The sequence below is a fragment of the Gopherus flavomarginatus genome, chromosome 6 (assembly GCF_025201925.1).
Source record: "Gopherus flavomarginatus isolate rGopFla2 chromosome 6, rGopFla2.mat.asm, whole genome shotgun sequence".
Taxonomy (NCBI): domain Eukaryota; kingdom Metazoa; phylum Chordata; order Testudines; family Testudinidae; genus Gopherus; species Gopherus flavomarginatus.
This window is the reverse complement of record NC_066622.1, coordinates 133,871,828-133,893,894: the sequence shown is the minus strand read 5'-3', so window position 1 is coordinate 133,893,894 and position 22,067 is coordinate 133,871,828. Positions and strand designations below refer to the sequence as shown.

General features: G+C 44.6%; 1 protein-coding gene across 1 annotated transcript in view; it reads left to right on the top strand.

Annotated features, from left to right (window-relative positions):
* Window positions 1-22,067, top strand: part of SORCS3 (sortilin related VPS10 domain containing receptor 3) — a 503,211-nt gene that overhangs the window by 244,631 nt on the left and 236,513 nt on the right. The window contains exon 3 of the mRNA XM_050957974.1: window positions 12,555-12,654. Coding sequence (XP_050813931.1) covers window positions 12,555-12,654 — 100 coding nt within the window. The remainder of the gene's footprint in view (window positions 1-12,554; window positions 12,655-22,067) is intronic.

Below are 22,067 nucleotides of genomic sequence, written 5' to 3'. Positions count from 1 at the left end.
ATTCCAAGGAAGGATGATCTTGTGTTAACACTCAGCACTGGGATTCAGGGGACACGAGTTTCTCTGCCTCGCTTTACCACAGCACAACCTTGGGTAAGTCACTTAGGGCCAGATTTTTAAAGGCATTTACACACCTAATGATGAAGAAAGATGCTTAGCCTGCATTGAGATCAATGGGGGTTACAAGGTAGCCATCTTTCATCTTAGGCTCCTAAATATCTTTTAAATCCAGCCCTTAAAAAAAAAATAGTTCCGTGCCTCAGTTTCCCCACATGTAAAATGAGTGTATATTATCAACTACCTCTCAGGGGTGGCATGAGGCTTAATTAATTTATGTTTGTAGAGTGGATTGATGACCTTAGATAGAACGAGAATGTATTTGTTGTCTTGACTTCATTTTCTGAAAGTAGCACATAGAGCAAAACTGTGACATCAGAAAAATACTTTCATGCAAAATTCTGCCAAAAAGATCACTTGGGAAGCTGACACCACTCCGTTACTATGGACCTCTCTGACATCCACATCTCTGCTCTGTAGACCGTAGATGGCACAGAGATAACCCTGAGTGGAATGGAGAGAAAACATCTCTAGCTCCTGCTTTGGTCACAACCACTGAACAACATCACGATCTTAGGAAGAGCTAGAGCGTCACCTGTATTCTTTGCTGCCTCCGGCTCAGGTCGTTTTCCAGCTGCTGGCTTACTGCAGATGAATGAAAGCCTGGAGATATTTTTCTGGCAGGATATACACAGACTCCAGGTGGTCACGGTTTGCTCTTAAGCATCAGCAACAGCTTCTGTAAAAGTTAAACCACCCTTACTAATGGGGCCAGACTGAAGCTTCATAGCTGAGACCCAGGTCCGGATTCAAACTTTCCTCAAGATCTGATGTGTTTAAAGCTGGAACTTCAGTTCATGCCCATCTCCACTTCACATAGGACGTGGGAAATGTTGCAGTTCCTTTTCTGGGACATAGCTGAGTGCAGCTTCTGAGCCCCTTACAGAGGGTGGGTCCAAAGCCATTCAGGCAGCCCATTGCTGAGGGACCTTCTGAATAGTCAAATCACTGGATTTATCCAGAGGGTCCCCTATTTTCCCAGAGGACAAGTAGAGATGGGCTGATACAAGCAACACTGCTCAACCCTGGCCTGTAGAGACCACTTCTCAGGGTCAGACTCCTTGCCAAGTTGATCAAACTAAAGTTGCCAATTAGTGCTCGCTGTGATGTGGACAGCTGTCTAATGAGAACAGAATTGTGACCACAGAGACCTGTTGTATTTATGTAGGGGAAATAAATGGGGTAAAGATGTTAACATACCATGTCACTGTCCAGCATTAAAAACAATGTTTACCAAGGTTCGGGGCAAGGCATGCAGGGACCTCAGACTGCTTAGCATCAGGGCACAGACTCATTAAAAATCCTTTTAACCTTCTATTAAAGATACAGAAAAGAAGGAAAATAGGTAAAGCATTTGAAAGGTAAAATATTAAGTAAGGCTTCCATTTTAACAGCATCCTTCATCCTCTTTCCCCTTAGCTATAGAAAGTTTTGAGAAGGAACCCCGCTGTTGTTTGACAGTTTCTTAGAGGGTATCAAAGATGATGATGATAACTGGCCTTTGGAGAAGAGAATAAGTTTGTTGTGATGGGCTGGAGAGGTCATTGCTGCTGTTAAAGTCCTAAGTTCCCTCTAAGCTGCACGGCCGCACAGCAGGCTATCAAGGGCTGCGCAGGCATACAGCCACAGGGACCTGGACTGGAGAGGGGAATGGTAGGGGGCATGCAGAGCTGTGGTGGGGAGAGGCGCCTCTCCCCCAGCCCTGGGCTGCTGTGGGAGTCCTCTCTCTCTCTCTCTCTCTGCCACAGCCCCGGGGCAGCCTGCACCCCAAATCCCTCATCCCCAACCCCACTCCAGAGGCCCCAGCCAGAGTCCTCCCTCCCATCCTGCACCCCAATCCTGAGCCCCCCTCCCACACCCCAAACCGCTCAATCCCGGCCACATCCCACCCCTCTGCGCTAGCCGTGAGTCCTCTCCCATACCCCTCAACCCCCAGCCCCACCCCAGAGCCCACAACCCCAGCCAGAGCCCCTGCACCCAACCCTCTGCGCTAGCTCTTAGCCCCCTCCCACACCTCAAACCCCTCATCTCTGGCCCCACCCTAGAGCCTACTCCTCAGCCAGAGCCACACCTCAACTCTCTTCCCCAGGCCTGAGCCCCCTACCACACCCCAGACTCCTCATCCCTGGCCCCACCCTCTGCCCCAACCCTGAGCCCACTCTCACACTCCAAATCCCTCGCCCCACCCCCACCACACATGACCTCCATATTGGTGCACATAACAAAATTCATTCCACACACAGATGTAAAAAATGAGAGGGAACATTGTCCAGTCTTAAAATCCAGTCTTATTAGGAAAAGCCCTGTTTTTTGATAGTCTCTTAGATGGTACCAAAGACAGTAATAACTGTCATTCCAGATGGCGTTTGGGACTCAGCTGGAGCCGGCAGAGGTGGTGAGGGGTGGTGGTGGTGAGGTTATCTGGGTTTCTTTCTCTGCCTCATTCTGGTCAGGTCACCTCTCAGCTTTGGGATAATAAGGCTGGGGTCCCAGCAAAGAGCCAGGCTGGCAGCTATGATGGTGAAGCACACTCCAGTAGCCTCTGTCTGTTCTTTTTTGTTCTTTCATTTCCCCACAAAATCCCATTCTTTCAGGACCCAAAAAGGGAGACATGGGTTGAATAGTTGTCCATCAATTAGACTTAATATCTGACATGTCAGTTTTGGCTCATTAAATTCCAGCTCCACATATCCTGTTTTTAACAAGCGTAATTTCAACAAGCATAATTACAACAGAGTCCTTGAATCATATATTTGGCCTTTTTGTTTAGACTAATTTAGAGTTATTCCACCCCCCTTTTGTATCTTTTCCCATCAACATTTGTTGTTATAGATTATGCCATTTTTTTTGAACTTTTACATAATTTTTACAGTTGAGTTTGCAGTTCCGGTACATTTGTCGGCCCAGTTGTCACAATCAACCCTGAAGAACCATCAAACAGAACAAATGTTGATAACTGCTAGCTTGTGGTGAGGCTTTAATCATTAGCCTAGTGGTAGAAGGCTCTATCCTATTGCCAATCCCATGAGCCATCTAGTCTTCTTGCAAAGATTCAGACTGAAGGAGCACGGGGGATACCTTTGCTGTCAAAAAAACCCCACCCCAGAACAAAACAAAAACCCAGTCCTCCCAGACGGCTCATATCTTCTTCAGTTTGAACTATGAATCATAATGACTAATACACAATGACAGGCAGTTTTGCCTTGCTCATCTACGCTGCACTGTATAAATTGAAGCTTATTAGCAGAGGTCATCTTCAAGTCTTGCAAACCTTTGGTGATTGAAGCTGTCATTAAGGGGTAAAAATTGCTTTGGTATCATGAGCCGGTTCTTTAGGAGGAACTTTTGCAGGGTTTTGTTTGGAGACCATGCACATTAAAGTGGAAAAATTTAAGTCAGTGGAATTGAGGACAAATAAGAGCTCACCAAAAGACTTAAAGGTGACCTATTTGGTTTTTGACATTAGAGATTCAGGTCTTGTCCACCCTGGAAAGTATTGTGAGAATTGGTAGAATTGTGATATCCAAGATACCAAGGAAGTGAGACTGGATGAATCGAGAGGGGAATTGGTTTTATTCAGACAGTTTTAGACTTGCTGACTTTTTTCGGATAACACCTATTTAGCTAAAATGCTTCGAGTCAAAGCTCTCCCTGCTAGGGAGTTGGCTCCATGTACCTACTGCAGCTAAGAGCTGAAGAAGCTCCCATTACACATACACTGGGTCATCCAAGACGTCATCCAACAGAAGGAGAGGCAACATGTGGCATCCTTGATATTTTGAAGTGAGGAAAAGAACTCCCAGGCCCCAGTGGGTGCAGGGGATTCATAGGTTCTAGGACCATTGGGATCATCAGGTCTGACCTCCTGCATAACACAGGCCATAGAACTTCCCTGAGATAATTCCTAGAGCAGATCTTTTAGAAAACCACCCAATCTTGATTTTAAAGTTGTCAGGGATTCAGAATCCACCACAGCCCTAGGTAAACTGTTCCAATAGTTAATTACTCTCGCTGTTAAAAGTTTACACCTTATTTCCAGGCTGAAATTGTCTAGCTTCAACTTTCAGCCATGGGATTGTGTTTTATCTTTTTCTGCTATATTGAAGAGCTCGTTATTAAATATTTGTTTCCCTTGGAGATACTGGTAGTCTGTGCCTTCTCTTTGTTAAGGTAAATAGATTGAGTTCTTTGAAACTAGGACAGTAAGGCATGTTTTCTAATGCTTTAATCATTCTTGTGGTTCTTCTCCAACCCCTCTCCAATTTATCAACATCCTTCTTGAATTGTGGGCATCAGAACTGGACACAGGATCCCAGCAGTGGTCAGACGAGTGCCAAATACAGAGGTAAAATAATCTCTCTTCTCATACTTGAGATTCCACTGTTTGTTCATCCTAGGATGGCATTAACTCTTTTGGCCACATTGGGAGCTCATGTTCAGCTGATTATCTACCACAGCCTCAAATCACTGCTTCCCAGGATAGGGTCCTCCATCCCATAAGTATGGCCTGCAGTCTTTGTTCCTAGATAAATATGTTTACAATTAGCTGTATTAAAGGGTTTGCTTGTGCCCAGTTTCCCTAACGATCCAGACTGCCCTGAATCAGTGACATGTTCTCTTGATTATTTACCACTCCCCCAATTTGTGTGTCACCTGCATAGGGATGCTCAGCAACACATCACTGGACACATTGAAACATCAGAGGAACAAACCAAGGAGCATCAAGGACGAAGCAGAGTGAACCATTGCACTCCGCAACCCAAAGTGGGCTGGGTCCTGTTGACTGCCAAGTCACAGAGCATTGATTGGGACTTTGAACAAATTCTCTCCCCTGCAGTAACAGTGACCCAGAGGGCTTGAGCACTGGTAGCTGTACAATATCCTAATTGTGGAGGGTGAAATTCACTTCTGGGCAGTGGAGCAGCGCAAGGAGTGTGCACCTCTCAGATCCCAAGTGAGTCTTAAGTGGTGCAGGGGGAAATATCCCCAGGATAGGACAAATAGAGTGCCAATAGCCCACAGCCGCTGTGGAAATAAGCTGTGAGAGAGAACAGGAGGGACATACAAGGGGTGGTGGGACCACAACAGCATTGTGAAATGGGGCAGTGGGTCAGCTGTCTAACGCGCCAGGTTCTGTGCGTTTACTCTTCATTTGAAATGCACAGGTATGCATGCCACTTACATGCAGCCCTCCACGTCTCAGCCTCCCCAACTGGGTGGGAAGCTGGTGACTCACAGAGGGTTTCTATGACTTGTAAGTCTGGAGCAAGCGTTTCCTTCCCTCATGCTCTCTGAAATTAAGGCCTGGCCTACGCTCTGGTACAACCCTGATTCAGCCACTGAAGGCCAGCAATGGGTGCAAACTGATGCTGATCCTCGCATACAGATGAGAGACAGCAGGATTTGCATTGCTCCTGCTCCTCTCTGTGCTTAGAGGCCATGGTGGTGTAGCTACAGGGATTTCAGGGCCACTGATGGGTGAACTGGGTCTATCCCTGAATGATGGTGTCAAGCTCTGCAGGGATCACTGCACGTTTCACCACATCCCCAGACATTCTTTCATCTCAGACAGAGACAGATGCACATTCAGAGGGGACAGGAGGGGAAGGGGAGACAGAAAATGCACATGAACACCATGGCTCACCCCACGGGAGAGAGAAGACCTGTGCTTACAGGGAGGCTCAGGCACACGCACACTCCTCACTAAACAAGTCCCAGTGTTTGCAGGTCTTCCATCCCCGAGGGGCTGATCCATATTTTATTGCCTGTTTCCTCAGCCGAATGATTCCAGATGCAAACAAACAAAACCCCTCCATTTTCGTTTTCTGTCCCTGCCAGAGCATGGGCGGGGTGGGGTGGGAGACTCAGCTGATGGGACAGCTCTGCTGACAAGAGTCAGCTGGCGTAACCGTGTCCTTTCTGAAGACAGGCTCATATCACTCGCCTCCTTCCTGGCTGTCCCAGGTGGGTTGTTGTCTGCTCCAATATTCTCTCTCTCCCGCCACCTCCATTTCATTTCCCTGGGATGAGTGCTTGTTATTACAATATTAGAAGGTGCTGGCTCAGGCTTATTTGTCTGTAGGGTCTGTGAGGAAGTCCACGCTCATATAAATGTGGGAATTGGATTGATGTCCTTAGGTGCTCGTTACATTGAGTTACGACTGGGCTTGCCAGAGGTAACTTTCTCACTCCATATTAGGTCCACAAGTCCCGCTCTAATACAGTTTGGGAGCAGGTGCATCATGGTTTAAACGCTTAATAGCTTGTCAGGGCAGTTGAATCAAGCAGGTAATTTTCTCTCTCTTGCATTTTGACTACCATATGGTTACAGGAGAATCCACAAGCACCAAATAAGTGACTTACCTTATTAATCTGCTTTTTCCAGGGGGAGTAAACAGATTTCAGTGCCATTGTAGCTTCAGGGAAAGTTGATTGATTTGAATAGAGGGCTCATATGCCTCCCTTGGACTGGATCGAAGCAATCATTGTCCCTAGAAACTGGTCGATATTCTTCCTTCAATGTAATTTGCTTCAGCCATACAGGTGGCATTGGGCTTGGTGTATACAAGGGTGAATGGACACATGGTACTTTGCACGGAGGCTTATATTGAACAAGTCAATTATTTTTATGTATGTGTAATGCCAACAGCCCCCAGTAGTCAGAGGGCAGAATTGAACCTGGGACGTCGGAAGCTTAGGGCATGAGCCTCTACCGCATGAGTAAAAGCCAACAAGCTTTGAGTGAAGGCTGTAGAGCAGACTTATTTTATCTCTCTCTCTTTTAAGTGGTCTAGGTGGGACAGAGCACTGCACCCAGAACGTGGTTGGGTTACATAGTTTTCCCATAATACAGCAATGAGAGCCCGTTGGAGCTTGTAGTGAATGCTGCCCCCTGCAGGCCAGACCCCATCTTCCAAAATGGAGTTGACCTTTGATCTCATCAGGCCTCCCTCCCCATGCTTATATGACAATGACAGTTACTCCACTCAGATCAGTCTGTTTGTCTTAGGGTTTATGTATTGCTGCTCGCCATCATAGTACCTGAGCGTCTTCCATATAAAATAAGTTAATAAGAGCCTAATGGATTCTGTGGCGATCCCCCGGTCCCTCTTTGGAGGTTATATAAAGCTCTGCTTCGGTAGCATATCCCAACCAGAACTGTAGCATGCAGATGTGCAAGGGCCTGTTTATCTTTCTTTTCTCTTACCTGGTGCACCATTTTGCTTTGGCGCTGGTGATGTCCCAACAGCTTTGTGTTGAGAGTGGATAAACTGGCCACTACGGTGCAAACTGATGATGAGGTGTTCTGAGCAGATATGCCAAACCCGCAGAAAAAAACACAGAAATTGGGTTTGTTTTTGGCTTAATTGGCTTGTGAGTTGTTTATTGGCTAATTTTTGGCTTGTAACTTGTTGCTTCTCTTTTTAATCAGCTGCAAGCATGGGGCAAGCAGGGGCAAGGGGGGAGAGAGTCAGGGGTGCACAGTGGGACCACCACATTCCCAGACTGCACGCCAGGGCGCTCTAGTCACATAGAGTATTGGGGTTCTTAGGGATTGGCTTGTTTTGGCCTTATTTTGAAATGAGATCAGCTTGATTTGGGGTTTATTGTGAAAGTTGGGTGCTTATTTACCACGTGAAATTTGGCAACTGGTTCTGAGGAGAGTCGGATTTTGCAATTTTACAATTACTAAAAATATCATTTTGGGTTGAAATGAAAATGATATTTTTTTAAATTAATAGAACTGAAATTTTTTGAAAAAAATTGCATTTCAGGTCAAACCAAATCTTTTGTTATGATGAAATCAAAACTTTTCTTTTAAATTTTGAGCTTTTGATTCTTTTTTTTTTAATTAAAAAACATAAAAATAAAGGCAATTTTGAACCCAAAAGTCAATTCAAACAAAACAATCAAAATATTTTCTTTTGGAAAATGTTGAAACTGGCTGTTTTGATTCTTTTTTAATGTTTTTTAATTTCAAAATGAAAAGTGTCAAAATATCCACATATCTGTTAAACGTTCCCATATCACTGAATCTGAATTTTTCTCAGAAAAAAAAAATAGCATGTGAAAATTCCTTCCCAAGCTCTAGTTGTTAGATTAGTGAATGGGAATGTACAGCAGAATGAGCTTTTCCGACCTTTTACTGAAAGCCTGTGTCTTTCCTCTCATCGTCACAACTTCCACCATTGCTAATCATACTATTGTTATTCATCATTATTTATTTTATCAGTACAGAGTAGCAGCCGTGTTAGTCTGTATCCGCAAAAAGAACGGGAGTACTTGTGGCACCTTAGAGACTAACAAATTTATTTCAGCATGAGCTTTCATGAGCTACAGCTCACTTTTTCGGACGCATAGAATGGAACACACAGACAGGAGATATTTATACATACAGAGAACATGAAAAGGTGGAAGAACACATACCAACAGGAAGCGTCTAACCAATTGAGATGAGCTATCATCAGCAGGAGAAAAAAAATTTTTGAAGTGATAATTAAGATGACCCATAGAAGGTCATCTTAATTATCACTTAAGGTTCTATGGGTCATCTTAATTATCACTTCAAAAGTTTTTTTTATCAGTACAGTTATTTTCACATATCCACTAATTAATCCTGAATATAATTCTTTGTCGTATAGAATAATATTTAGGTAGCTATTGCTAATATTTAAGTATTTTTGATATTAGTTGTTGCTATAGTCAGTTTGCAGATCAGTAAACTGAGTCACAGGACTTGAGAACCCAAGAATCCTGACTCTCAGTAGCTTGTGCTCGAGCCTCTAGATTCACTGTCTCCTCCACCTCCTGTGTCTTACAACTGGAGTAAACAAAATTAATTGCTGTGTGGCCCTTTAAAGGCACCACATTAATGAAATCAATGGAATATAGCCCATTCTGACTCTCTTTGGTCATTAGCTCAGCTATCCTTTGTGATATGTATACAGTAAAAGCACCTCTGGATGTGGACCTCTGGGCACTGGCTGCTCTGAAGTGGATGGTCTCTGAACCGTGGAAGTTGGAAATGGAGATATCATAGTAAAGCCACTGTGGGCTAGATTCATGAAGGGACTTAGGTGTCCAGCATTCACAATACCCTCCCTCCCGCCACTCAGCTGCTTCTTAGCCCTGAAGGTGCCTAAATTCTCTAGGCACCTAAATTTTCACTGTTAATGTCCCTGATGTGTTCAGCAGCTGAGCACACACCCAGCATAGTCCTTACCCCACCTAGTGGTTTGGTGCTTAACTCCCAGTGGGATTCACGAACTAGACTTTCCCCTGCCTATGTAGTCTTTGGGTCCTGATCTGGTCGGTTTGCTGGGAGCACGCCTACCCTGCCTAGAAGAGGAAGAGCTGGCCCTCTGGATAAACTTCAGTTTAATGCAGTGGTTAGGGCAGTCTCCTGAGAGGTACGAGTTCAAATCCCTTCTCCACATCAGGGGTGGGGAATTGAACCTGGGTATCCCACATGCCAGGGGAGTGCCCTAACTGGATTAAGGGTTATTAAGGCAGTTTCCTGCTGCTAATTCTTTCCATGCATTGCATAGGGAGCTGGGAATTCAGGCCTATGAATTTTATGAGGGCACTGGGCTCATAAAATCCGTTCACTGGGATCCTGAGTGGGCAGCTCATTGGCCTCCTTGGTGAAGCTAACCCTGAATGAGCATAGGTACATGCGATCTCATTAAATTGCTTATGGAGTCTGGGGCTGCACAGGTGACTAGCTAATAGCTGTGAGAGTGCAGTCAAGTGGTTAAAGGTGGAGTCAGCGCTCTCCTTTCATTCCCAGCTTCACCATTTGCTGCGTGATCTTGGGCAAGTCATTTGGGCCAAAATGTTTAGACTTGGGTGCCCAATGTTAGACAGCTCACTCGTTCTAGGCACCTAAATAACTGGGTTGGTTTCCAGAAAAGAAGGCTGGTACGTATAGGGGTTCAGCACCCCTCAATTCAGGTGGCTAGATATGCATTTAGATGCGTAACTTTAGACACCCTAGTTTGAAACATTTGGCCTTCACCGCTCCAATGCCTCAGTTTCTTCATCTGTAAAATGGGGATAATGTTTCCCGATGCAGCCACTGGGACTTTATGAGTCTGAATGGATTAATTCTGGTCAAATGCTTCAGGATCTCTTGACGGAAGATGTTATAGAAGTTCAGAGTATTACTGTGATGTCCTTTGAGACTTTCTGCAAAGCCGTAGTTGTCCGTCACTGAAATACAGAGAGCCCAAGGAAAGCTAAAGAAATAACGATCATACTTCCTCTCTACCTATTCTTTGAAAGGGCAAGTCAAGTGACTGATAATGGGCTAATGAGAAAGGGTCATTAGGACATCTTTACAAGATCTCAGGTTTAGGAACAAGATCTCTCTTTGGGAGATGATGGGAACAAAACCAAACTGGCTTTGTGGGAATATTAAACTACTTTTTGTATTCTATTTGAACACTGATTGAAATTAGGGATTTCTTCCATTATCAGGTTTTCACTACATGATATATTGTATCTTTCCCTTGCATAATCATGGATCTGGTTGTTCAGAGCTTCAGCACTGCTGGTTGGGGCCAGACCAAAGAGATACATCAGTGTTCATCCTATTTCCATTACAAAGCATTTAGCATAGGTTTGAAGATTCCTGCCCCAGTGAATGTGCATGTTCTGGGTGCCCCATACAGCTGAGCTAATTACTGTTGGATGATTCAGTTTTATCCATCAGACTCTTTAGTTTCAACATTTTTTGAGAGGGAGAAGTCAACCAGCTACTTCAGTGATGATCTGGGTATTGATACCTAGATAGATTTAGTACAGATAAGCTCAAGCCATACAAACTGGAATCTGATTAAGCTTCCAAACACCTCATGCTCTGTGGGTGTTCAAATCATGGGAGTTGGTTTAGCTCATTTTAAGATGAGACCAACTGCAAAAATTGGGACCAAAGGCATGATGAGATGTCATAGCCCCATTGGTAACAATAACTGGGCTTCCCACCGTATGGATTCCACCACTGATTTATTCTGGAGCCTGGCCCCAGACATCTTGTTTTGATGCTTTGCAGTGGACAACACCAACATTGGACTCTCTCAGTATGATGCCGGGGTGCATTATCCACACTGAAGCAGTAAAACAGGCAGGCTGAGGACAGACTGTGGAATCAATCAGACTTTACAGTCAATTGACAGGGAATTTGTAGCAGCTCTATTATACTCTCTTTAGGGGAGCAATACTATTCACTTTGGCATTGGGAGAGGTGCATGGCCCATTCCTGCAGCAAATGCGTAGGTATCAGAGTACTGATCACAGCACCCCCTGACACTTCAAAACCAGAACCAGTGACACTGAAATCATAACGAACACCTGTCCTACAGCTGGTATCAGAGGGAACATACATCTAGCAAGTGCATTGCGTTTCTGAATATTTTCTATTCAAATATATGAGGAGGAGGATGAAGGGGAAGGGGGGGAGGAGGAAAGGGACAAGAGAACATCCCAAGGCCACCAATCCTCATGCTTCAGGGCATAAACTGAGCATGATCACCATAAAGTGTCAGGAGGCAATTCCTTCCCAGGCCATGAATTTTCCACAGTTAGGTGCATAGTGAGGATTTTACATCCTCCCCTGAAGCATCTGTAATTGTCCACTGTTGGAGACAGGATAGCAGACTACATGGACATTAGTTTTTTGTGGGGGTGGAGGAGGGTGAAAACACAGAGAAGCAACAAACAAGGGGAACAGATTCCAAATGCCCTCAGAGGGGAGGAGGAGAAAGCTGCAGAAACCCCTTTCTGATGGAAGCAGTGCTTTTTGCCAGTCACGAATGGGCAGTGTCGCCCCCAGATCATCTGCTGTCTCTTGTGGGATCTGCCTGAATCTCTCTACCTAATGCAGAAAAATAAAACACCTGGCACAGATCAGCATGTGGGCGACAGAGTTTTAGAGATGGCAGTATGAATACATTTGATTTAGACATGAACTCAGTTGCTACGATGTGGATATGGATTTTGATCCTGATCTCTGGGGAGGGGGGAATGTGTTCAAGGTTTTTGCTGTGGACTCATCTGTTCTATTTGTTTTAAATACAAGTTGTACAGGAGTGTCCGGAGTGCTGCGTGGGATCAGGCTATCATTCTTAGGAACCTACAAACAGCCCTGATCCTCCATTGAAAACCACCTGAGTGCACCTGGAATCAGTGGGACTCTGCCTGGGCACAGGGGTTTGCCCATGTGATTCTCATTGCAGAACGGGGAGCAGTAGATGTAGACATAGTCTCTGCCCTAAAGAGCTCAAGGTCTTTCTCCTCTCCTTTCCATCCTCTCCCTGGAATGAAACCTCAGGTTTAGGAACAAGAATGCGCAGCCTCAGGCATCTGTTCAGATGCTATTTTTCCTCCCCAACGTTTGAATAAACTTCTATTTTCTTTTTGTCTCTTCTTCCCTGCAGGTCAACGGACTATGGCACTACCTATGAAAAGCTAAATGACAAAGTGGGCCTGAAGACTGTGCTGAGCTACCTTTACGTCAGTCCTACGAACAAGAGGAAGGTAAGGGAGATCCATTGGTCTGGTAGCCATAGAAACAAAATTACCATGCTTGCTTCATTTGAAAAAGAATTCTGATCCTAAAGCAAAATCCAGCAGTGAATCCTGAGGCACCCAAGGACATGAATCTGGCCTAATTTACACTGGTGTAACTGTGAAGTTCAGAGGAATTACTCTTGATTTACATGGCAGTAATACAGATCAGAATCAAGCCCTTAAACTCATGCAGAAAGTGTCTAGTCTGATGTTAGAGAAATAAGGGAGGTAAACTTACTTGTTGCTGTTCTACCTCCAAATAAGCTGAATTCACACAAATGTTTTTGATACACTTGCCTCTGCTGATTTCAACTAATGCACCTCTCCTTGCCTTATTATCAGCCACTTAGTATTGGAAACACCAGGTAAAGGACATCCCTTCCTTGCATTCCACGCTGCTTCCTTTTAAGTTTCCTTCATTTAGCAAAAGAGTTGGAGGAAAAGCTGTAACTGACACCTGTGGCTGGTTACGTCGTGTCAGAGGGCTGATATGTGTGCGTGTGGAGCTGTGGGCTGGGACCCAAGCTTTGAGTGGAACTTGTGGGAGAGAACATGATGTCATAGCTTTCAAGCCTTCTGCCCAAGCTTCCCACATGATGCAATTAGAGCTGCAGCTGACTCACAGACCACAGACGGAGCGTGACTACTGAGTGCTTTTTGATTTAAAGTCATCATTGTGGTGGTTCAAGGAACTAGCAGAGGCCTGGCACTTTTAGCTGCCCCTGGAAGTCAGACCAAGATTGCTCTAGCTAAATGCTTGTATCAGTATTGCATGTTAGGCAGGCTCAGAAACTATTATGTTTGATCATTTTCAAACTGCCTATATCATGTCTCTCTCTATAGCTTTGCAGAGTTATATTTTGCTGTTATTATTATTTACTATTGTTTTTTCAATCACTGGTCAGGCCACAGAGGTTTCAGGGCTGATGTTTATTTCTCTGTCTGGAATATTTATGGCCGGCACATTTCTATAACAATCAGCCAGAACTCCCATACCCATATATATATGGCAGCTTTTTCATTTTTTTCAAAGCAGAGGCTGAATTCTCGTGGAAATTATCTTCACCTGGTCAACGTTCTGAGTGAAATGGGACAAAGTTGTTTGCATTTTGCTGTACAGACTTTATCACTGCTGCCCGCACAAGGTCCCAGCTGTTGTGCTCAAAGGAGTCATTTTTTGAGAGTCCAAAGGCAAGTCAGAAAGATGACAACTGGCCTCATTAAGAGACTTTATTCAACTGAGTGTAACTGAAACCACACAAGCATCAGATAGGGTTGATTCTGAACTGGTTGGTGAGATCTAGTGCACAGGATTGATATGGAGACAGTCTGTTGGTACTGGATGAAATTCTCTGGCTTGTGTTATACAACAGCTCATACTAGAGGATCATAATGATCTCTTCTGGTCTTAAAAGCTATGGCTCTATGAAGCAAGCTGGAGAGCTGATTCCAGTTCATTCTGTTTCCAGAGCAACTTCACCCACCTAAGATCTGAAGCAAGATATCAGGTTGCAGATACAGTACACTTTGCTTATTAGCAGCTTTGCTTATTAGCAACCACTTGTTTCCCAGCAAAATGGTGCCATTATCTGGCAGTTTCCAGGAAGCGGATGGCTTTGTTTTCAGGTGCATGCATACATGTACTTGTGGAAAGAAACAATAATTGTAGAAGCTGAGCTACTGTTTATTTAATTTCTGCTTGATACAATGTTGAAAAATAAAATGAAAAAAGGCACAATCAAAACCAGCCATAATTGTTACTCTGTAACAAGGAGAGCAAATTTAGATCTTAGCCTGCTGTGCTGTATGTCCTTACAGTGGATGCTCCGCCTGTGGGACACCGAGTGCAGCAGCACAGAATTTTACTATAGTGTTTATATATAAAGAGCCATCCTGGCCATCACATTACTGCTTGTCGCCCCGGGTTGTGCTGATCGTGTGATCCTGTGAAATGTTATCACTATTCTTAATGCACCGAACAATGGCTCTCGAGACACCCAACTTCTCAGCTACTTGCGTTTGCTTAGCGCCTGGCCATGTAGGGCCTCCAGAGCCCTAACTTTGTCAGCAAGAGATGGTCAATGTGTTTGGAAGCTGGGATGTGCAACAGAAGTACCTGGCTGCATAGGTTCAGAGCCAGCAAATTGATTACAGGTAGGACCTCTCTTCTAATAAAGTTAACAGGCAGCCTGGCATGCCTGTTGCCAATATCCATATCCCATTAATATCAAAGTCCATGGGACAGGATCATTTGCAGGCAAAATGTTGCTAGTGAGCAAAAGTTACTACTGGGGTTGCTATTAAGCAGAATCTACTGTATTAAATCATCAGAGTTCTCTTATTGCCTAAGCACAGCCTTGGGATACACACTGTTTCCTAACAACTTCGGAAACCCTTCTGGATTTACAGCTTCGTCCAGGAGTGGCCAGCCTGAGAAGGAGCCAGAATTTAGCAATTAACATTACCAAAGAGCCACAGTAATACGTCAGCAGTCCCCTATCGGCTACCCCCTCTTCCCCCAGTGTCTCCCACCCACCGGCAGCCCTACCAATCAGCGCCTCCTCCTCCTTCCCCATGCCTCCCGCCTGCCACAATCAGCTGTTTTGCAGTGTGCAGGAGGCTCTAGGGGGGAGGAGCAGGGCATGGCAGGCTCAGGGGAAGGGGCAGGGGCCTTGGGGGAAGGGGTGGAGTGGTGGCAGGACCTGAGGCAGAGCAGGGGGTTGAGCAGTGAGCATCCCACAGCATACTGGAAAGTTGGCATCTGTAGCTCCACTTTTGGAGTCAGCACCTATACAAAGAGCTGCACATTAACCTCTGAAGAGCCATATGCGGCTCCGGAGCCACAGATTGGCCACCCCGGTAGTCCTTTCTTGGGTGACCGTTCTACCCCACCATCCAGTAGGTGTACTCGCTCCTTGCCGTTTCAATTGCATCCTATCCTAAATGGTCGTGCATTGTTGCTGCACACAGTTCAACAGCTGCCTTGTTTCAACCCCAGACTGGCTCCACATTGGTGGAAGACAAAGTATGATTTCTATGTACAGAATTTGTAAAGTGCTTTGAGCATCTCCGTTGCTGTATTAGGTTGTCTTGGATTTGTCATTTTTCCAGGATCATGTCACCATGAGCCACCCTCTCCTTTGCGTTGTCTAAGGATGAGAGAGAGATGAATGCATGTTACAAGAAGCAGCCCCAAATACTTAGACTATAAACTTTTCTGGGCAGGGAGCATTTCTGTTGTTGTTAAATGTTCATACAATACGTAGCACAATAGTGAACTTGTCTCTGACTGGGGCCACTAGGCACTACTGCAATATGAAAAACAACCTTAACCATTTGAGCTATAGGCAGTAACTCCCCATGTGCATTGGATGTAAATCTTACAACCTCTTTGTTTAACTGTCACAAGAGGGCAACATGAACTCTCTCTCTCTCTCTCTCTCTATTCCCAGGTGAAATGTTTTTACAGTGTGTATCAGTTTCTCCCTGAGTTTGAACCTCCCAGGCTGTTGATCAGACTCAGAGATGCTCACGCTTTCTGTCTATTTGATTAGCTTGCACACTGCTGCTAACGCTGTCTGCTCATTAGTGCTTAGACTATTAACAGTTACTTGGAGGAGGAGAACCCTGCTACATCCATCCATTCCTAATTGATTTACTAGGGAGAAGGATAATCACTTCTCGGCTGCCATGTAGAACTAGAGTGGGAATTACCTGTCAGATTCCTTTGAAGCCTAAAAATTCAACTGCTAAATAGGAATTATGCATTCAGCTGAATGCCAGGTGTATAAACATCATTTTCCTGAATTGGCAACTTATCCTGGGTTTAACTAAAGTACAAGGCAAGAAGATCGAATCCCCCCCCTTTTTATGTTAAAGCAGAGCTCTTGTCCCCACTTTTGGGGAGCATAATGGCAAATTATTGAATTCAGTGGCATTCTTCCATAGTGCCTAGAGCCATTATGCTGACAGGTCATTAGGAGGTGCTGGTGTCCTAATATCAGGCTGCCCCCTGTTTCCCATAGTAATGATTAATATTATGAGTACTTTGCAACTGCATGGCACCTTTCAACCTCCAGGATCTTTACATGCAATAATGAATTATGCTTTCTATCTATCTATCCATCCATCCATTAAGATTGGATGCCTTTTTGGGGTGGGGTGAGGAAACATTTGTTAGTCAAACACAAATTATGGGGCTCAGTACAGGAGTAATTGGATGGAACTCTGTGGCCTGTGCTATCCAGGTGATCAGACCAGATGGTGCAACGGTCTTCCCTGCCCTTAAAAATCTATCTGTCTATCCTAGGATTTTATCCTGCCACCCATCACCATAACATCTCAGCACCTTCCATGTAAAACCAATTGCAAAGTCTCTAATGAACTTCATGGGGTCCTTGGCATATCTCTCCTTTCAGGGTAAAACATCTGCTTGGGGTAGGAATTTAGGTTTTAATTTTTAATTATTTATATATTTATTATATGCATATTAATTTCCTTGAGTTTAGGTTGATTCATTTCAGGGGCTTTCGGTTGACTGGGTTTTTTGGGGTGGACGGGAGTGCCAATGTTGCGAGCGTCATTCTTGCGCTGGAAAGGCCTTTCTGAAGAGGAAGGTTTTGCAGTATTTCCTAAAGACAGTCAGACTCTGGATTCGCCTCTTGTCCTTTGCAAGTTTGTACCATAGGGAGATCTCCAACTGAGAATGCTTTGTCTCAGCCTCTTATCTGCTTTGCAGTCTGCATTGTTTCAGAGTAACATTTTCTTCTAGAACTGGTTGAACAATTGTGAAGTGACTATTTTTCACCACAAAAAAAAAAGTATAGAAATTTCAAATTATCAGATAATTTCAGCCAACTCTGCTTTGCAGCCATGTAGCATTTTTCATCTGTAAAGCTCAAAGGTAGGTAAATATCTTTATCTCCATTTTGCAGGTAGGGAAACTGAGGCACAGAGAGGGGAAAGGACTTGCCCAAGGTCACACAAGTAGGCAAGGCCCAATTCCTCAAGCTATTAAGGCATCTGACCCCCACTGATTTCACTGGGAGTTAGGCTATGATCCTCAAAGGTATTTAGAAACCTAAGTGTACCACAGACGGTGCCAGCCGGAGTAGTGTGGAAGGAAGAATGATCAAGCAGTTATGTATCTTAGAACATTTGAGTCCTATTCCTGGCTCTGTCATTGACTCAAAATGTAGCCACTAAATGACTAGTAGCCCTTGGCTCAGGATGTGACAAATAATTCCCAGTGTCACTGTGAATTAGGACTTGGCTTCTCTTCCTCAGTTTTCCTCATCGATAAAGTGGTGAATAGTGATCCTTACTGTACCTAATTTACTGGAGGAGTGTGGGAACTAACTTACTGGAGTTTGCTCAGTGGTCTGTAACTGTTTAAACCAGGGGTAGGCAACCTATGGCACAGGTGCCGAAGGCGGCACGCAAGCTGATTTTCAGTGGCACTCACACTGCCCAGGTCCTGGCCACCAGTCCGGGGGGCTCTGCATTTTAATTTAATTTTAAAAGAAGCCTCTTAAACATTTTAAAAACCTTATTTACTTTACATATTACAATAGTTTAGTTATAGATTATAGACTTATAGAGATAGACCTTCTAAAAACATTAAAAGTATTAGTGGCACCTGAAACTAGAGTGAGTGAACGAAGACTCGGCACACCACTTCTGAAAGGTTCCTGACCCCTGGTTTAAACACTCTACATTTGCTGCTCCAGTGATTGCTGTATCAAGGTGTTTCTAAGTAGAGGAAGATACTCTATATTCATTTGTCTGTTGTTAATCTCTAAATGGAGCCCTCTGCAATTGTATACCTACATTGTATTCACAGATGCCTAAACGTAGGTACAGAGCGGTTAAGTGATTTCCACAAGGCCTTGGATCCACTGCCACCTTACAGCATTGTCTATTGTACGCTCATCTGAGTGTGTGATCTTGGCTGCTCTCAGGTAAGCATACAGTAGACTCTGCCTCAGTTTTCCAATCTGTAAATTTAGGACAGTCTTGTTTTACAGATCGGTAACTGAAGGCACCAGAGGGGTTAAGTGACTTGCCCAAGTCTCTACACTCAGTCATTAGCAATCAGGTTAGAATCCATGAGTTTCCTGCTCTGTCTACTAGACGGCAGAGCTGCTTGCTGCTACGTCTCGCACTTCAAAGGAGTGGGATGCGGCAGTATTTTGAGGGGATGTTTTCTAGAAACGGAAATGGGTATTTGGAAAAATACACCCTACGATTGTGTAGTAGCATCACAGACAGGCAGACAGCACGTATTAAATAAAACTAGAGCCTAGAGGTAGTGGTCTGAGCACAGGCCTGGAAGCCAGGAGCTACTGAATTCTAATCCCACCTTGAGCAATGACTCTCTCTTTGCCTCACCTATGAAGTAGGAATACTGTTACTTATCCTGTTTAGAGGAGTTGTGGGGATGGATTGAGACATATTTTCATCCTGCTTTGAAGCTGAGAAATGATATCAGCAATTGCCTGATATTCATGAACTGCTGCCCTCTCCTGGCTGGAGTCAGAACTGCTTGACTGTTGTATTATAGTCCCCGTATTGGGAGGAACTCGGACGATTTCTCCGTTTGCTCGAGTGGTCGGGTTCTGTGCATTTGCAATGAGATCTGAGCCCTTTGTCACCATGGAGTTCCAGGCGGTCGTGATGCACAGCCCATGGACAGCTGTGAAGTCCTCAGTAGTTTTGGTTTTCTTACATAATTATTATTTCCAGTAATGATGGGAAGCCAAAGTGCCTGTTGCTGTGAGATTTCCACCCCCGTTAAGAGGCTGTAATTAGCAGAGCGTATTCTAGGACGCATCCTTCACTCCAATGCATACACCCACCCAGTTATTTGCGTGAGAGCCCACAATAGCAGGCATCTGGCTCAGCATCAATTACGTACAGGTTGAAATGGGCCTTATGACTCTCCGATAATTTTCTGAGAGACTCAAGAATCATCTTACAGAAGCCTTTGCTGCAGATGAATATGATTCAAAGGAAAAACAGGCTAGCACTGTGAAAAAGCAAAGGTTTTCCTCCAAATAGGCATTACCTTCCTTGGATTTTCTGTTCCATGGATCCATCCGTAGGGATATGGCAAAAGGTTGCTGGGTGCTCTGCAGGTATTCTCTGATGGGCAGCAGGATTGGCAGTTTTCTGTTGATCTTGTTTGTGTGTGATGCATTCTGGGCTGTAGTTACACGTTATTATAGGCTGATACTTACTGCAGTGTGGGAACAGGAGTTACAGTTGTTTGCGCTTTCTAATAAAATTTTTTCCCTGTGCATTGCTAGCTGTGTTACAGATCTTGACACTGTTGCATCTGAGCCAGAGACAGGGCCAGACTCTTAGCTGGAATAAACTGCAATAGCTCTGATGACTTCAGTGGAGTTCCATCACTTTATGCCAGCCGCTCTTTCATGTGCATGGATGTGTGTGGCAGAATCAAGGGCTGGGCTGCAGGGGGTTTGTGGCTGGAGCAATCGTGGTTGGAAAGTAGAAATGAATGGGGAGTGGTGAAGGCAGCAAAATGAATTGGTCTATGCTGGGGAAGAATTGTTGTGGAGTTTAGAATTCAATGATCTGTTTCCAAATAAAAATCCGACTTGAGTTTGTTTTTGCTGGGTTTTTTTAATCAGGCATTTTTGGCAGCTTGCAGGGACTTTCCTTGTGTGGGGATCTACACCTAGTGGTAGAGACTGTTGTAAGGCTGAATATTGAGACGCATTTATGTCTAAGCGAGAACACGCACAAGGAAGGAATGGAGGGATTCAAACTCAGTTGTTATGTGGATGGGAATAGAAGGAGGGATGGACGGCAAGGAACATTTCAACAAATTGCTTGGGTTGTAGCTAGTGAATCCCCAGGGGCTGTGTGGAAATGTAACTTCTAATAGGCATCCTTACTGACTGGCACTGGAGCGATCATTCAGCTCTTGGCTTTCACCCTCTTGGTGCATTGTGGTGCATTATGGGAGATAGTCTGTCCACAAAACCCAGCACGCAAAAAAAGGTACCTGAACTACAACTCCCATAAGGCACCCTGGTGCCATTTTGAATCAAAATACTTTGGGTTTTCAAGTTTTCCTTTTTTCAGCAAAATAACATTTCCCCTGGAAAGCGGACCGTTCTCCTGAGAGATTTCCTTTAGGTGAAAACCCAGTTTTCCACTGAAAAAGCTGAGGTGGAAAATTTTCCACCCGCGTTGAGCCTTGGGCTTCAGATGAGATTGGATAGAGGGAGAAATGAAAAAGTAAAAAACAAACCAACCATAGATATTGTTCACATAAAGTGAATAAATCTGAGGTCCTGTTTACTCGGGGCCATTTAATATTCCACTGCACCCTACTAAAAGTGGGGGTGATAATCCTAGTGTTCTGGCTGGATTCCACTAAGGTAACTATATTCGGCCTCCTTGGATGCTCCTTGCAGTTTCAGTTGGACACAGCTCTTGTCTGAAGTTGTTGTATAGTGTTGCTCTTGGCTCCGTCCTGAGGATTTAAGTGGCACATAGCCCTTGCACAGCACTCTGCACCTGGGGAATTTCACCTGTAGAAATTATTCAGCTGTGATGATCAAAATGAGGGTTGTCCCAAAGTGATCCTTAAAACAGAACTCCAGTGTGAGAGAGAGTGATTCTAAGCTCGTAGAGCAAAGTAACCCACAGCACTGGGGCAGTAGAGGAGAAGAGAACCTCTCTCCTGCCCTGGTAAATGTCTGGGTCCCACAGCCCCATCCTATCAGACCCCTAAATGTTCACTTGTATTGAGGAAGACAGAAGCCCAGAAAGTTATCACAGGCTAAAAGCGAGTAGGCTATTTTTTTTTTAAACCCACCACTGAAATGCAGCCTCTCGGGTGGAATAAGGTATGGTTTTTAACAGCTAGCACACAGCAACATTGAATACAGCAGGTTAGGGTAATCAGTGAGGCAGAATACTGTTACTGTGCGTGATAACTTCAGAAAGAGAAATTTAAGGAGGTGGAATAAATAGGTGGCCAACTGGGATTTGTCCAGGGCTAACAACTCTCCTCTTTCAGCAGTGGCAGGAGACCTTAAATGATGGAGAGCTGGACCTCAGTATTATTGCTCATTACATTCTTGCATCATAAGCTCTTTGGAGCAGGCCCTGTCTTTCTGTTGGTGCGTGTACAGCCCCTAGCGCAGTGGGGTTCTGGATCGCTGACTGGATCGCTGCCATACAAATAATAAACAATAACATCATGCTTTTGCTTCTGAATCTTGGCTTTGTTCCCCCACTCGGTCTCCAATGGAAATTCCATAGGCTGCCTCATTTCCTCTCCCCTTGCCCCAGCGTCCTAGCTGGTTGATAGGATGCCAAGGCTGTGGTTCCAAACATGGGCTCCA